The following is a 17,737-nucleotide window of genomic DNA, read 5'->3' as shown; positions in this document are numbered from 1 at the left end:
TTCGGAGAGATTGATCGAAAGTGGATTTCGTTCTTGGAAATTTGGGAAAGCGAGCGATGCTTTTCCGACGAATGAGGATTGTAGATGCGTTTGATATTTATATATGAACGATTCAAAAGCGTTGGTATGCAATACAGAGGTGTGGGATTAGAGTGTTTGTGCGTATGATTAATTAACACATCGTGTGTAGGAGTAAATAATAACAGGAGAGCAATTTTGCGAATTATTGGAAGTCGATGTTCATTTATAGTTTAATGGGTATTTATAGCGTATAGTGTATTGTAATATCAGTAATGTAACACGATCTTATAACAAACTCGTGTAACTCGGCGTGTAATTATCTTTTTAAGTAACAAAAAACGAAGCATCGTCAAGCGCAAGTAAGGTAAAGAAAGTCCGCGAATAATTAATTTAATAATACACATTTTTTTTATCACGCGAAGAAGACCTTAAAAAAAATAATTGGACGAGCCGCGTCAGAAATAAATTCGAGCTTCGACGTTCATGTAGAAGATCCGCATCAATAACCAAGCATCAGCTCGGCACTTTCTTAGCTGGATCCACTCTCTGTACCTCTCCGGTTCGTGAAAAATCCAAGCGAATCCAATGAAAGCTTCGACATCTTGGACGTGATTCGGCTAATTTTATTTTGACGCGGCGAGAAATAAGATTTTCCTCATCGTCCGGATCGGCTTTGGACGAGGAACAAAGTCCATTTGTCGCCTTTGAAAAGCTGCCGCCGATGCATCGCTGGAATCGATGATCTCGATATCGCTCGAGACGCCCCTGTATACTTTATAGTCAAAAGTTTTCAAAGTGTGTAGCAACTGATCTCAAATTTCAGTTGCAATATAACTCTCGGTCTTGAGGTCATCAACATGGACGCCGAGGCCATGAAAAATACATTAGTAGTATACAAAGCAAAGTAGTTTTTACTAATTTTTGACAGAAAAATAACGTGACAGCTCTTAAATTTTATATATGTGATAACGCATATAATTTACTATAAGATGATGGTACTTTTCCCTCCCTAAAATTGTTAATATGTTTTATTTAGGATGATCAAAGCATTGTATAGGTTATAGAGGTAAGTCCACAATAAAGTATTTGTAGCTAGAAATAGTAAAAATTGATAAATATTAATAAAAAATTATTGTATATTCAAGCAACATGGAATGTAATAACCAAAAAGAGGCAGGTATGTAATTTTCGCAACAAAAAAAAACAGTAGTAGAACATATTGTTGTGTTTCTGGTTGCACTAGCGATGCTATAAAAAATCCTGTGTTACGTTTTCACTTTGCCCTGCTTTACATGAGCAATTAAAACTAATAATTGAGCCATTTATTCCAATAACTCCACTAATTTCATGAGGTGGACCTTTCAAATTGGATGTTTGTAAACAGTATGCGCGTATATTTAAATTCTCTGCAGATTCTAATTTACCACATTTCAATATGTGCTTAGAATTAAGCACTCTTTCTCCTTGAATAAAATTTCTACTTGAGCTTGTACACTCAACAAATTAAAAAATTTCTTGAAGTGTTACTATCATTGTTTATCGTGAGAGGTTATGCTCCAAAACGAGTTTTTCTATTATTAAAGAAAATACAATACTGTCACGCAAAAAAAATTAATCTACTTAATTTCTGATGTTATATTAATGCACCAAAAAAACTATTACTTAAAACTATTACTCTATAGTTCACTTTTTTAGGTAAAAAATTAGAAAATACTGCTCTACTCCGTGTACTGACAATGTATTCTGCCTGGGTGTCCTTGTTGATGACGTCACGACCGAGAGTTATATTGCCAATAGCATTAGTGGCGCTGAAGCAGCAGAACCAACAATCGTCGGCTACTGTAATGAGTTATTAAAAAAATTTAATAATTAACAAAAGCTTCTCGACTTTAATCAGCTTTTTCTTTGTTATAATCTTTTAAATTAAACTACTCTGAAAATGATGATATAAGAAAAATAACGACGTAGAGCAAGGGTAAATGGTGGTATAGCCATAAATGAAGAGATGATCGTGTAATTTTTTACAAATATAATAGTTGTTTATTACATCGTATGTATATAATAAGTACGTAATAAATAATACAGTGACATATGAAATCATTCGCCTTAATACTCGCCTTACACATGACAAATCATACGGAGAGAACCAAACCGAGCCAATTCTCAGTATCGCTCGAGCGCAATGCTTCATTACTTTTATTTATATGTATAAATTCGTCGTGGGGCATAGAAAGAAAAACTCATAGAACAACGCCGAAACAACGAAAAAATAAAAACGAACACCGTCATTACAAAGTATACGTAACGACACATGTCAGTCGTCGCTCGCTATATAATAGGTTTCCATCCACATCTCGCTTTCGTAATATCGCCGTCGTTCTCCAGCTCGACCTCCGTATAATCGTACCGGGTTCAAGTTATTTTTTTTTTCTTTTTTTACAGAAACGTCTTTTTTCTTTCATTTTGTTCCGCTCGCTTACATGGTAACATACGTATAATCGTGAACATGTACACGCTCGAGAGAAATGTTTAATTCTTTTGTCTGTATTTAGTTTGTCTCTGTGTGTCTTTATTTCTTTGCTCGCGACATCATCTCTGTGTATGTAGTCTGTGTGATCCTGGAAATATACGTGTCTATGTTGGTATCTAAACTGTACGCCATAAATTCAAGTTGAGGGGGTTGATAAACACCCGCGACGTTTCGACGTATTCCGGCCTCTCCATGTGGGTGTGTATAAATGAAATTACTCATTATATCATCGAGAAACAGTCGAGTAACGCAGGCTCGAAATTTCGAACGAAATTCATTTCTGTTATATGCATATTTCACGCTTCGCATATTTACAAAATGAAACTGCTGATGTGTGTATAACGCCCACATTATACGTCCGGAATAAGCAATAACATCGAAACGTCGAGGTGTCTCTCACACTCATACACATCCCCGTTTCTTCTTTAAATATAGATATACAGCCTCTTGATTCAGTCTCTCTCGCACACACGCACACGCACACTCGTCTCAATAACGACCTTTGAAATTTATTCTCGGTATTATTATTATTATTTTTTTTTTGTCTGCAACACTAAATTACACATTTGTACATCTTTAACATCGCATCTCTCGCATACTCGCTTACTATTCGCGCGTTTTCTCTCTCTTTCACATAATAAATACGAGAATTACTATGTATACGTACTTAAGTGCTGCGCCGCAGTAGTGATTTTTCCTCTAAACAGCAGCCGATCGAAGCTGCCCCCGCACACACACACACAATATATATATACTCGCAAGTATACGTACTCCTTTTTTTCGGCTCACGTGCAGCACTCGCTTCCGCGCGCGAGCAATAATTAATCAGCCTTCTCGCGTTTTCTCTCGCGTTCGAGTAGACTCCGCGCTCTGTGCTCTTTCTCTCCTTTTGTTTATTTCGTCGTTATTATTATTAGTGTTATTATTATTAATCTTTTTTTTTTGAATCGTTATTTATTTTTACTCTCTTTTTTTGTTCGTAATGCACCATACGTATATTGAACTCTCTGTCGTGGCTCATTTTACCTTTTCATACATTATTTTGTTCAGTTAGCGCGACTGGCGCTGCTGCTGCTTCCCATTCTTTTCCGCTCTCTCTCTCTCTCTCTCTCTCTCTCTCGCGCGCGCGCGCGCGCGAGTGTATTATATAGCCGTTGGAAATAAAAGTGTCGCAGCCAGATCCGCTCTCGATTATTCCGTTATTTACATGCGACGTTTACTCCCAAGCGATGCCTCCGACCCGATAAGACGCCCTACTCGTTGGGGCGGAGCTTGAGCTTTTTTTCGGCTGAGCTTTTTATTTTCTCTCTTCTCTCTCTTTCACTCACTCGTTCGATCGCAGAGTGTGACTCTGCGGATATTCGAGTGATTTGATGGCTGTGTTCCGGTTTCGACGAGATTCTTGTTCCTCTATACTCGCGGGGTAAATGCTCATGTTTTGATTCATTATTTAATTATAATTCAAATATAAATAAACTTCGCGGAACGGAAATCTCGTCGAGGCAACGTCCTTTGATTTCTGCTGCATCGCTGCGACACTCTTATCTACACACACGTATATGCGCGATCGTAATTAGAGCCGAGAGAGAAGGCAAGTTTTCCGCTGTGCTTTTTTTCGTCCTCGTCGCCGTCGTCGTCGGAGGCGAAAATCCGTGGAAAGACGCGAAAGATCGATCGAGGGCGTGGGAGTATAGCCGAGAAGCAACATAACGCTTCGGGGCGCAAATCTCGAAGGAAAATTTCCCCCGTTCAATTGTATATATTGTCGAACGCCCGCACACACGAGCCATGATATGTGTTGATATGCAAATGGAAATTTTCCCTCTCGATGCGCGAGCGGCCCATGATGTGTCGGTTGTGAATTTTTACGTCCTCGAGAGGGCTTCCTATTGATACGTTCGCGAAGAAAGAAAAATTTCGTCGATGGGTATTGATTTTTCAAATTGATTGAACGGCCTTTTTGAATTTCGACAGACCGAGATTATTCGACGAAAGGTTATATATATATATATATATATATATATATATATATACGTAAATCATTGTTCCTTCTTGCGAAGACGATAACCGATATGATTAGATTTCCGGAATGAACATCGGGAGAGCGTTTATTTCGAAAAAAATCGAAAAAAACCTTGCCGGCTCCGGCAATAAAAACTCAACTGGTCACAGTAGCCCCTCGCGCGGTGATGCAATTTTTTCATCGGCGGACCTTTTCGCCGTAACTCGATCGGCGATTTTTCCGGGCATTGTTTTTTTCTCTCTTGGTATATCGGATATAGGGAAGGATAGAAATTGCGGTCTCGATTGTGTCGTAAAGCTCGCGGTGTCGGGGCAAATTAACGAACGGAAGGAACCGGTCAGCCGAGAAAAGGTCAAAGCTTGCTTTTCGTACACAAGGGTCGTCGTTATATGGATACGAAAATAAAAAAGCTGCAGCGCTCTCTCTCTCTCTCTCTCTCTCTCTCTCTCTCTCTCTCTCTCTCTCTCGCCAATTGATAGTCATCCGCCACATCCACTCGCGTAACTCAATTACTCCGGCGACTCGCGCAGGCTCCTTTGAGAAGGAAAAACGACAGCGCTCGCGTCTAGCCTTTGGAAAGCTCTCTCGCGCCGGCTTTAATTAGAAATGCAAGCGCACACAACGCGAGCGAGGCGTTAAAACAGCTTTATTGCTCAATCGACGCTGGCTCTTAACCTACATCCTGCGAGCTCAGCGCACTGTATAACTGGAATTGCATCGACCGCTTGGCGAGAAACGGGAAACGTCGTGGAGCCGAGAGAAAGCGAGAAAAAGTATACAGAGGGAATCTCTGCGCCTAATCGTTTTGGCAACATTTCAAGGCTATCGTCTATCTTCGAGCGGGACGAGTGTGTAAGCGGAGGAGCCATTATACCTCCTACACGGCTTTTAGCTGCTGCTGCTGAGAGAGAAACGCGATACAGTATAACAGGAGCGAAGGGAATGTCTAATATCGCGAGTGTCTTGTACCGACGTCCAATTTCGCGCGCGGGACACTTTCGCTGTTTATTCCGGCGTGACGTGATTAATGGCTGATTCGATGAGAGAGAGAGAGAGAGAGAGAGAGAGAGAGAGAGAGAGAAAAAAGGGCCGTTATACAAGACACAGGCGATAGACGAAATTGATGCTCGGCACGTGAGTTTTCGGCTTCTCTTCGCCCTTACGCGCGAACTTTTGTGCGGGATGAATAACACAGCGCGTCGCGGATTAGCCGATTTATGTGCCGCGGAGTCTCTCGAGAAAGTCTTCACAGTGCGTTTATAAATCAGAAAAAGACAGCGAGTGTATAGAACATCGAGGCAGTGTCATTTCGAATTTTCAAGCAACAAACCCGCGAGTCATATTCCAATCCAACGCGGAAATACCAGCCGCGCGCGAATTTATTTCACTCGCGATATCCTCTCGTCGCTATTGCAAATCAGAGGAAAGAGGGTATACCGATCGATCGATAGAAAAATAAATAAAGCCCGCGCCGCGCCCCTCTAAACTCCCCGCGATCGTCTATCGCCGCCCGGCAATAACCAATATCAATATCAATCGGCGAAGGAAAAATAAATCAAGCGCACACGCTCCGCCGCAGAATCCCGTATGTGTACGTGCCGGGACTTCTATATATACAAAGAGCGAGCGTGGAGAGGAATTAATCGCGCTCTCGGCTCGTATATAAACGCGCGAGGAGACGACGACTCGGCCTTTGAATTTTATTCCGACTCCCGTAATATTGTATAATATTAGCTCGAAACTCCTCGCCTATTAACGCACGTACGTCGATCGCGTACATGTGTACCGTAAACTAAACGCACCCGTCGATATAATGCATAATATCCCCCCTCGAGTCGCAGGCCCTTTGTGCCGCCTTTATCCAATTGTTCGCGTATCCTTCGCTAGAGTGCACAATGCCGGGCCCGCTGCAGCCACGCGTGTCCTGTGTTACATACGTGTACGTACGCGTGTGTACACGCGACCCTCGGTTATACACGGCGAAGTGAACAGCTGCGCGGCGGCTGGCACGAAGGGAATTATGTATACGAAAAAAAGAGGAATTGACGCGCGGATCACGTGCAAGCTAATTTAACGCAAGAGTATAACCGACCGCTGCAAAGTTCGCTTTTTCATAAAATTTCACTATAGCGCGAGTCGTAAAACAGCCGGAAGAGGTGTGTGTGTGTGTGTGTGTGTTCGGAAAAATCGAATATGCGCTCGCACGGACAGCTATATACACTATCGCCGTATTCATAGCCGTGTGTAGAGACCAACAACGCGAGTACTTACGTCCGTCAAACTCATAACTCTGAAAGCAGCGTCAAAAAAACACGCCGTCATCTAATCATCGCAGCAAAGCCCCGAAAAAAGCAACGACCCCGACATCCACGGCACTGCGATAATGAAGAAGCGAGAGCGAAAAAAGAGCGGATCCTTCGAACAATCGTTAAATCGGCCCGCGGCGGCCTTTGAAATGCAAATGTCGCCGTTTCCAAATCCCAAAATGTGCTATCATACCGATGAATAGTGCATATCCGCTCGCAGCGGGGCTGGTAATGCTGCCGTGTCACGTGATCGATCGTGGAAGGATCGGCGGAAAGACGTCGCGCGCTTGCACCGTATATAGACTGTTGGCGAGAGCTGATCGGCGACATGGAAGATCGCATGCGGTGTGTGTGTGTGTGTGTGTGTGTGTGTGTATTTGAGGGAAGAAAAGCACAGCGGAACGTAGACACAGCTATAGCGTCTGTGTTTATAATAACAACGCGCGTATCCGGAATCGATAGGAAAACAATAAACGAGAAACCTGCACCGTCGCAATTTTTACTTTTCGCAAACACATCGGCTATTACAACACACTACTCGCGTCGCTTCACACAGTCACTCGCACATACTCGCGGTTATTTTACAAATACTGAGTATCCGCTCCTACGTGATAGTATAGAAAAAAGAGAACAAGCGGTGATGAGCTTTTTTCAAGCCAAATATAGTGTAGCGGCGCGGTCTTGAATTATTTACAAGACACGTATACACACCCGCTTTTAGTTTCGTCTCGTACCGACGACTCGAAAGGACATCGCGTCCGCTGATGTATAATAGTCGTCGTGCGAAACGAAGGAGAAAAAAGAAAGACGAGTCGTCGCGATCGAAACAGCCCGCGTAAGTGTGTATACCCTGGGTATACTATATAATCGTATATATTATAGTTCTCCGCTCTTTCAGTAGAATGTGCGTCTAACGGCACAGACATAATGCCGTCTCTCGTAAACACCGTCGCTTGTTATACGTCCTATCTATACATCCTTGGAACATTAAACAGTCTTTGCGTACTTTAGAAATCTTTGGTTCGACGCCCCGTCGACACTCGACGCAACCTCTGAATGATCCTCTTCTCCCCCCCAGGTGTATTCATCGCACAGACGCGAAGCGAGAGCTTCGCTGTGTGTATTGCGAAAGCTGCACAAAGGCTCCGCACAGACACAAAGAGTGAGAGCCTCACAAACGCCTATCGATATTTCAATCTCCATCTCTCTCTCCCTCTGTGTCTGTGGGCTCGACTCCGGCGCGGCGCTCGCCTATTCTCTACGTACCTCGAGTCTCTCTCTCTCTCTCTCTCTCTCTCTCTCTCTCTCTCTCTTCCGATGGCGACATTCGCGCACACGTTATACACCATCGCCGACGCGTTACAGTACAGCACTACAGTGGATACGCAGGTCCACGACGACGGCGAAGCACCAACTGCACAGACAGACACAGCCTCGTCGCACTGGTCCGTGAGCTTCGGGTCCGCAGTGAACGCAGACTCGCACACACACACACACACACACACACACTTAGACCAGTCGGTCTACAACGGGTGCAGGTTGGCCGCCGAAGTGATCACCGTAGTCGTCGTGGTCCTCGGGCCGTCGTCATCGGGCTGCGCGGGAGGAGGATGACGAGGAGGTCGCTCGGGACGTTGCCTAGACGTCGGTGCCCGTGCCCTCCTGGTAGCCCTCGTCCGGCGAGCTGCGCGTCGAGAGGACGCGCTTGAGCGCCGAGACCGGCGGCAGCACCGGCACGCCCTGCTTCTGCCAGACCCGGATCTGCTTCGCACCCGGTGGGAAGGAGTCCTGCTGCTGCTGCTGCTGCTGCTGCTGCTGCTGAGGCTGGGCCTGCTGATGAGGCTGATGCAGGTCCTTGTAGGGGTTGGCCGAGACCGAGGGCAGGGCTCTGCTGCCGGTCGCCTCCCAGCTGAGGCACTCCGAGTAGAGGAGCTTGCCCTCGTCCATGTCGAGGAGCCGGCTGCTGCTGTACTCGCCGCTGGCGTAGCTGGCTATCGCGGCCTCGTCGCTCGAGCCGCGGCGCGTGTCCCGGATCAGGTCGGGGTTGTCGACCGGCATGAGCGAGGCCTGCGACGAGTAGCAGGCCGGGCCCGCGGCCAGGATCGACTGGTGCAGTGTCCGGCTGGAGCTGCCGTCGTCGTAGCCGCGGTTGATCAGGTAGTCGTGGCTCTCGGTCGGCAGCAGGCTGGCCGCGACGGGTCGGGGCGCGTAGCTGTGGTTCAGCGGCATCGCGTTGCCCCCCGCAGGTTTGCCCGCGCACAGCGACTCGTTGAACGAGGTCGTCTCGACCTCCTCGAGCTTGCGCCGGCTGACCGTCGAGGTGGCCGACTGGGGGTTGTTGGCCCCGGAGTCCTGGTTGCTGCTGGTGCAGCCGTCGAGCGGCAGGTTGTCCGAGCCCGGCGCCGGACTCTTCACCTCCTTCTGGGGCATCCGACGCAACCTGACGAACAGCACCATGATGGTCAGCAGGATGAAGAGGATGAGGACGACCAGGGCCGCGGAGATGCCGGCTATCTGGCCGGAGCCGAGGGTGGACATGCCGGCGGTGCGCAGGGAGACGTGGAGCGTGAAGTTGGCCTCGACGCTGCCCGCCTGGTTCTCCGCGACGCAGAAGAAGTTGGACGAGTCGGTCTCCTGGGCGTTGGTCAGCACGAGGGTGCTGCGCTTCTGGAAGTGCTTGCCCTCCTCGTAGATGAGGATCTTCTGGTAGCTGTTGACGATCGAGTGGTTGGTGTAGAGCTTCCCGTTCCAGATCCACTTGATCTTGGCCGGGGGTATGGCCGTGACCGTGCAGACGATGCTGGCGTTCTCGCCGATTGTCGCCTCGGCGTAGCGGCTGACGATGGCCATGACCGGCCGGCAGGCGAAGTCGTCGGCGGTGAGCTCGGCGAAGGAGCGGTTGGCCAGCTGCTCGGGCCGCTGGCAGATCGGCGCGATGAGGGTCGGCAGGTTGTGCTTGACCAGCCAGGACTTCATCTCGCGCAGCGTGCAGTCGCAGGTCCAGGGGTTCTCGTGGAGCTCGATGCTGGTGAGCTTGTTGAGCGGCTCGAAGGTGTGCTGGAGCAGCGTGGAGATCCGGTTGTGGCTGAGCTTCAGGGTCTCGAGCATGTCCAGGCCCTGGAAGCCCTTGGCCGCTAGGTCGGTCAGGTCGCAGTTCGAGAGGTCGAGCTTGACCAGGTTGGGCGCGTCCTTGAACGCGTGTGGCGGTATCTTGCCGATGGGGTTGTGGGCGAGCACGAGGTCCCGGAGGAAGGGCGCGTTGGCGAAGCTCTGGCTGGGCACGCTGGTCAGCCGGTTGTGGCTCAGGTCGAGCTCGACCAGGTTGGTCAGGCCGGCCAGGGCGTTCTGCTCGATGCGGTCGATCCGGCAGCTGCGCAGGTAGAGCCGCTGCAGGTTCGTCAGTCGGACCTTGATGAAGATGCCGTCGGTGAGGAAGTTGATGGCGTTCTCGCTGGCGTCGAGGACCTGGGTCTCCGGGTCGATGCCGTCGGGCACGCCGTTGAGGCCCCGGTTCCGGCACTCGACCGTCTGCTTGCCGCTCTTCCACTTGCAGACGCAGACGTTGGTGCACTTGTCGGCCATCGTCCTGCAGCAGACGAGCAGCATCAGCGCGCAGACGAGCAGCAGCCTTCTGCAGGTCGCACTCATGTCTGGCGGCTTGTCTCGCTCGCTCGAATCTCGGTCTCTTCTCTTCTCTCTCTCTCTCTCCCTCTCTCTATGCAGAGCAGGCGTCGTCTTTGGGACGGCTCAGCAGTCGCGGGATTCAGCTGCAGTCGTCCATGTCTGGGCCGCGTTGGAGCGGCTGCGGCAGGCTCTCATCACGGGCTGCTCTCCTCCGGCTGTCGGTCCGCTTCATTCGTGCAGCTACTCGCGCGACCTACATGTGCGCGTTGCGAGACGTTGGCTCTCTCTCTCTCTCTTCTTCTTCCGGCTGCAGCGCACTGGACACGATGCACTATCGAGCTTACGTAAACGTGGAACGGGGTCGACGACACACTCTCGGGCACCGACACGTACAATAAATCACAGTCACAACTAGCCAGCAGTGGAGCACTAGAGCCGCGCGCCGTTGACAAAATGGAACCCCGCGAACGAGCTTTCGCAAGCTCACTCGGCGAGCGACGAGCCGCGCACTCGGCTTATATCTTCGGAGGAGTGTGGGCAGAGCACGGATCGGCGAGCGTCAGAGTGAGAGAGAGGAGGGACACACGCGTGCACGTATACGAGAAAGAGCGCGACTGCGAGCGGAGAGAGAGAGGGACAGGGAGCGAGAGAGGAAAAAGTGCGTGACGGCGTATAGACAGAGAGCACGAGGAAAAAAACGCGGACGCGCAGGCCGACTATCGGCTCGCTCGCTCGGCTATCGGCGTTCTGAGCTGCCGGATCGGCTCTCTCTCTGGCGTTCTCTCCTTCTCTCTTTCTCTCTCTCTCTCTCTCTCTCGTCATCGTCAGTGGGGGAACGGACGCGCGCACAGCAGCCGCTCGGGGGTAGGGAGCGGCGCGCGCACGAGCAAAGTAGGGCGCAACCCTCCTCGTCGCTCTCCCCCATCGAGCTATCCCCCATCTCTCTCTCTCACTCTCTCACTCTATAGAACGGCGTGTGGGTATATGGAGCTTGGGCTGCTCTAGGGTAGCCGAGTCCATGTACCCCGTCGCATGAGTGCGCATGCACGAGGCTGAGAGAGAGAGAGGGGCGAGTGTCGTTGACTCGGCGTCGGTGGCCCTTCCGTCTGATGCTCCGCGTATAGGTATACGCGTACACACTCGCGCTCACCCACGCCTGTGTATGGAGAACTTGGCGAAGAGAGAGGGTGGCATGGGCGACGCGAGCGACGCCGGTGTTCGCCACCGAAGTCGGGATCGCTCTTTCCTTCTCTCTCTCTCTCTCTCTCTCTTTCTCTCTCTCTACGCGCGCGCGCGCGCACAACCCCTGTGCGCGCGCGATGAGCTATCGAATGCTCCGGACCTTACTCGGGGGTGTATGCCACCGCCGCTGCTGCTGCTCTTGGATTTCGCAGTACAGAGAGCTGCTCGTGGGGGCCGCGGCGAAAAACGCTTTTTCCGCGACGGCTGTTATCGGCCCTTTGATCTCGCTCTCGTTTTCTTCTCTCGAACGCGGATTATTATTGACGGACGAGAGGGGGGAGGGGGAGGGATGTTTGCGTACTCTCGCCGACGGTTATTATTCCGCGAAATCGAGTTAACGATACGTTCGGTCGGCGGATAATTACGCGCGAGAGCTCGTGTAACGAACGTTATTGACTTCATTTTGGTCGCGGATTTTTATTAATTTTAAATCCGACACACTCGCCGCACGCATAAATTGATCGTTATTATAACACACGCCTGGAGGACAGCGGTAATTATTTAAAAGTGCCGGGGATGCGCGAAATCCGATTACTATAACGTAATACGTGTACACGGCGGAGGATATATTTTAAGCGAGCCTTTCGATAACCTCCTATACTGCAGGATAAATCGCACACGCACTCCATCCAGGAACTTTGTCGGCATATCCAGAATTCGCCCACTTACATCTATGCACACATACCGCGCTCTCTCGTATTCGAGCTGCAAAATCGAAAGAGCGAACTGCCCCTTTTTCGCCTGAGCTCCATTTCGCCGTGGTGTGCTTAAATGCACTGCGAAAGGAGGGGTGAGAGCTCACAGGGGAGTCGAGCACTGTAGTGTAGTGTACGCGTAGTAGTAGTAGTAGCGCCGGCGGTTCACTCCCCAACTGTCGCCCTGGATGATTAGTTTTTCTTGGCAGCCGTTGCTGCTGCTATGTGCACTTGCTAAAAAGTGCGCGCGAGGGGTCGACGCGGACAAAGACGGGGAGAGCGTGTGTGTGTGTGTGTGTGTGTAGTGGTCTTTTTCGGGGCGCTTGTAGTTTCGCTGGTTTTTCGAGATGGGATTTGTGTACTTGGATGGTAATCGGAGAGGTTTTTTCCTGTCGGCTGCGCGTTGTTTGTATATGGTGCACAGATATGTGTTTATTATGGCGATGGGAGACCTGCTATATGTCACAATTTTTTTACACCGAGTTTGTAGGGTTTTCGTCGGTGAATCGAATCGTCTCATGATACGAGTAGTTTTTTGTCGATGACCGACACACGCTTCATAAATGCACATCTACCGAGCTATTTAATCGTGAATCGTATATAGATTCGAAATTGCAAAGCTCACTGACGCTTTTAACGCGTCGCGTCAGATTAGACTTAATAATTGGAAAACTCACGTGCTCGCAATACACTCGCATTGAAGGTATGTAGATAGCGGTATACGTTTTACCGGATTTCCAATTCATTTCACCGCCAGTGTGCGTGTTATACGAGTATTATATTTCAACGCTTCGTTTAATTATCAATGAACGCAATATACCGACGATGTATAACTGCGGCTGTAATGTGGACGTTACGTTAATGCGAATGTTTTGTCGTCGTACGTCCGTCTATGGATACTCGCTATCCCGTGAATTATTGGACAGTTGTATAAAGACCCATTAAAATGTAATATCTCGTGTACGTCACTGTAAAATACTACTTATACTTTCACGCGTCAAAATGCGCTTATTCTTGCAACAAAACTTTGTATTCGTATATAAGTACGGGCGTTGATCGTAGGAGTTTTGGACTGGTGCCTGAGCCACCGTTTAAATATGCTCCGTGTCTCTCGTAAGCGACGATAGGTGGCGCATAGGAGCTTTCCGCCCTCCTACTAGAGCATATAATAGCTGCGCCTTGTTGGACCTGCTGCTTAAACGAGCCGCTTGTGCTATATAAAAATAACATTCATATCGTTTTGAAAAAAGAGTTGGTTAATCTACGTTCCAAGAATAAATCATGAAATTTTGCAAGAACTCTTTGAAAATTCCAATAACTCAGCAGATCATCAAACTTCCAGGCTCTTGTTTTTAGCCGGTAAATAAACTTCCCATCTCGCACAGTCGAGGCCGTGGCTTCTTTCATATAAGAGTTCACGCGCGCCTGTATACAGTGATACCGTTTTTACACACCAGTCGTATATGATTGATGATTCCACGCAGTCGAACGTAGCGCTTTCGTCGATATAACAGCGCACGTATACGCACGTCTGCCTTACAACTTCGAAAAATTTGAATTCAGCTCTTTTTCCCCTCGTCGATTCCCATACAACGACCTTTTCCGTATACACGTGTCGCTGAAAGTAGAGTCAATGTTTGAAGAAAAAAAACGAAAAATGTTTCTTTAATTCCCCGAAATCAGAGCGAAAAAGTCGGTAAACGCGCTCGCCTTTGTTCGAAAAAGGTACACACGGTCTTCCTTTGCCGCAGCATCGGCCGTAAGTGTGTCGGTATATTAAATATTCGTTTTATACCCTGAGCGGCGTATAACCCTCGAAAGTTTTCAAGTGCTTTCGCGGTGATCCTGGGCCTCAAATTAACGCGCGGCTCTTCAATATTTTTAAGCGCTGCTGCAGTTACGCCGAGCCTGAAATATGCACTTCCGAACTATCTTGAGCAATTAAGCTGCTCTTAATTTACTTAAATCTTCATCCCTCGCGGAAGATAGCCCCGACGACTGGATTTGAATTTGAAAAACAGGGCCGTGTAATTCGATACCCTAACCAATTATATATCTCGGAGAAGCATAAATCCATCAAACTTTGTAGATTACGCGCAGCCGAAAATTTTAATACCTATACCTGCGCTGCGCGATTGTTTACAGCTGTGGGAGAGCGAATCGCTGGGAAAAAAAGTTTTCTTATTTCTCTCCTCGTTTTACAAGAGTCTTCGCGGGAACTTTCCTCCCGGCCGCCGGCTGGTCTCGCAAAAAACTTTCGTCAAAGCGATTAATCACTGCGGTAAGTCATTCCCTGATCCCTGAGTTTAATAAATAAAAAGAGAACGAACGTCCTCTCGAAACTTCGTCTCGCTCGATTAAATATGGATTTCTATACTCCGGTATACGCAGCGCCGGAGTAGAGTCATGTTTCTCGCCGCGGAAAAATTCCATCCGCGTCTATTCTATTTATCATACCTACGCATCGCGTACACAGACACACGTTCTCTATTGCGAGCATCTCGTCTATTTATCATTCCCTCTGTCTTTCCCGCCGGGTTATTTTCCCTATTTATATCGCCGGCCGGCCCGTGTCTCTCTTTCAAGGGGCTACCTTTTTAGGCACAGCGGGATGATATTCATGATGTTTGACGATTGCAGCCGCTTCGTCTTCTCTCCGCGGAAAAACATCCTCTCTCTCTCTCTCTACTGCTGTCAAAGCTTTCTCTCTTTCTCCGGGGAATGAAACGAATGGGATTAGGCCAGAGGCAGCTCTTCTACTCCCTCTAGCATATACACACCGCATGCGAATAAACATTTTTGTATATTGTATAAGTGACTACATTGGACTAGGCTATGCTACAGCCTTATCGCGATCCTTGTTGCGCCCTTGGCTTATCGCCGGCAATGATTTATTTAAAGGCTCGCGCGCGACGCTTCTATTACACACCGAGAATTAGGCAGGCACTTATTGATTCGCCGAGTGGCCCGAGGATCGTTAATGAGCTTTTATACGGGCTATTTCGTTCGGAGCTTTTTTTCAGAAGGGGAGGGAGGAGTAAGAGATTCGTGTCAGCTCAGAGAGAGAGGCTTTTTAATGAGCCGTGATAACTGTCACGTCATGCTCGTGCGTGTCGGCCAGAGTGTGTGTGTGTGTGTGTGTATACTTCGTTTTCATAATTTTCGTTAAGTGCCGCTTATAATTGCCGGCGGCTTTGTACGACTCTATACTTCCGCGGGACGGGAGAGCGTTGAGCCGTGAAGCGATCGACGAAAAGATTTGGCTCGTGCTTTTATTATTTTAATTCTGATTTTTCGTCAATCGGACGTGTATACTCCGTCTCGATTCGTATGTGTATAAATATAAGCAGAAAAATTAATTCAGCAAAGCAGGTCTATGCTAATCCGCCTGCTTACGAATATAAAATCTGATTATCTAACAGCTCTCGAACGTAGATAATATACGCAGCGCGTGTTTCCCTCCGCCGAAAATTCAATCTCCGAAGGATTTGCCGGGGCAACCCGTCTTCTTCGCACAGTTATACATCTATACATATCTCTCTCTTTCTCTCTTTCTTTTGCGGAGCTTTAATCAGAACGACTGCCGACGGAGAATAAAAGGTCCTCGAGATAAACATCGTCTCTCGGGTAACATTCCAATGTTCTCTCTCTCTCTCTCTCTCTCTCTCTCTCTCTCCGAAAGTTTATATGCAAATTCTCGCGAGAGCCACGTGGTCTCTCCTCAGGAGAGAGAAAGAGAGAAAGGATCGAGGAAAAGTTAAGGGTGTGACGGAGGTATAAAAACGAGTCGAGCTCTGGAAATCAGCATTTCCACACTGGAGCCGAATAAACGCGCGGCTTCCATATACGCGCCGTTCTCCTTTTCGACTTCGTCCTTATTCCACTCGCGGATATAGAGGGAACAGTCTGGCCGAGCTATTTTGCCTAACAAGACGCCGCCCCTGGAATTATATCGCTAGAGAGAGAGAGAGACAAAGTGCATAGGTCGCGTCGGCGAAAAGTGCGACGCGCTTGGAATATCCACGTCGGGATTTTGAGGGCGACTGACTTACATCGTCTACTGCACAGCTTTCTCTAGGCTTTTTCGCGGGTTATTGCTTTTGTTGGCGGCTTTGCGTTACTTTTTTTTTCTTCTGCTTCTTGTCGGCTGAGGGATGGTTCTTTTTTTTCGTCTCTGGTCGAGGATGGTGCTGAGTATCCTTTTGGAGGATAAATTGAAAGGGTTCGGGCCCCTTGGGGGGATTCGATGGTGTTTGATGTTTTTTCTGCGACTGGAGTTTCGAAGGGAGCTTTTACCGTAAGTAATTGTTAGCATTGCAAAAAAAGCGTCGCTCAGTCAGATCTAAACCCCTTTATTCGAATCCACCCTATTTTAAGTATAAATTCGAATTCGATATCCCCCGCGGTGAAAAGCGCTTTTCCAAAATCGATCAAACTTCTCTCCCTCTGCGAAATTTTGCAAACCCGAAATCGGCGACCCGAATAAATAATAATAAATTTCCCGCAATGGGGTATATGAATCACCTGGAAAATCAAAGCATTCCAACGTACGCTCCTCACTTTGTGCCACTAGCCAAGTTAAAAGGGACCGAATTACCCGATGAATGCAGCAGCTCTTTCGGTGTGTATAAATAAAACGCGTTTGCGCCCTTTTACATCAGGATAAATTCGACTCCCTTTTTTCGAGAATTCGCGAATTATGCAGGCCGACTCGAGGGAATATTTCATTAGCCCTGCAGTGCACAGCTCGAGATACTTTTATTCGATCCCGGGAACTCGCAAGACGCTTGTACTATTCAAATTAGCGAAATGAGGGGTGGGAGGGAGGAAAGTAACGCGGGAGCGCGGGTAAATAGCCGAAATTCAAGGCGAGAGATGAACTTTCGTTGAATAAAGAAAACGGAGCGGCGAATTAAGACGTACAGAAAGTAAGATGGATACCGAGTTCGGCGAGTCAATAAAACGTCAGACTTAATTAGAGAAAATGAAAACTGAAGTGCCCTGCATAAAGTATATACGAGAGTGGCGTCGCTGCTAAAAAAAATATATATATACACACATTTGCTCGGAATTTCTCTCGGTGTAAAAAATTCAATAACGCAGTACGTCGGGCTTCCTAGAAACAAACCTTTCGAAAAAAGAGAGAGTAAGAGAGAAAATTCCACGCGCGCGCAACTTCCAGCCAATTTAAAAGCAAACCCGACCGCCGAGCGATATTCGCATTCATATTCATGCAGTCGGCTCGCCAAATCCTTTCTCTCTCTCTCTCTCTCTCTCTAGCTCTCTTAGTCTCCGT

At 48.1% G+C, this 17,737-nt stretch overlaps 1 protein-coding gene across 1 annotated transcript; it reads right to left on the bottom strand.

The window, feature by feature from the left end:
- Positions 1 to 2,035: 2,035 nt before the first annotated feature.
- LOC100118933 (leucine-rich repeat-containing protein 24) lies at positions 2,036 to 11,273 on the bottom strand. Its single transcript, XM_031924210.2, has one exon. The coding sequence runs from the start codon at positions 10,526 to 10,528 to the stop codon at positions 8,519 to 8,521; it is 2,010 nt and encodes a 669-aa protein (XP_031780070.1). The 5' UTR covers positions 10,529 to 11,273; the 3' UTR covers positions 2,036 to 8,518.
- Positions 11,274 to 17,737: the final 6,464 nt, after the last annotated feature.

The sequence above is a fragment of the Nasonia vitripennis genome, chromosome 2, assembly GCF_009193385.2.
Source record: "Nasonia vitripennis strain AsymCx chromosome 2, Nvit_psr_1.1, whole genome shotgun sequence".
Taxonomy (NCBI): Eukaryota; Metazoa; Arthropoda; class Insecta; order Hymenoptera; family Pteromalidae; genus Nasonia; species Nasonia vitripennis.
The sequence above is the reverse complement of the archived record's forward strand: the minus strand, read 5'-3'. Positions and strand labels throughout refer to the sequence as shown.

Coding starts and splice junctions, on each gene's coding strand:
- LOC100118933 (XM_031924210.2), bottom strand. CDS start 10,528: ATGAGTGCGACCTGCAGAAGGCTGCTGCTCGTCTGCGCGCTGATGCTG.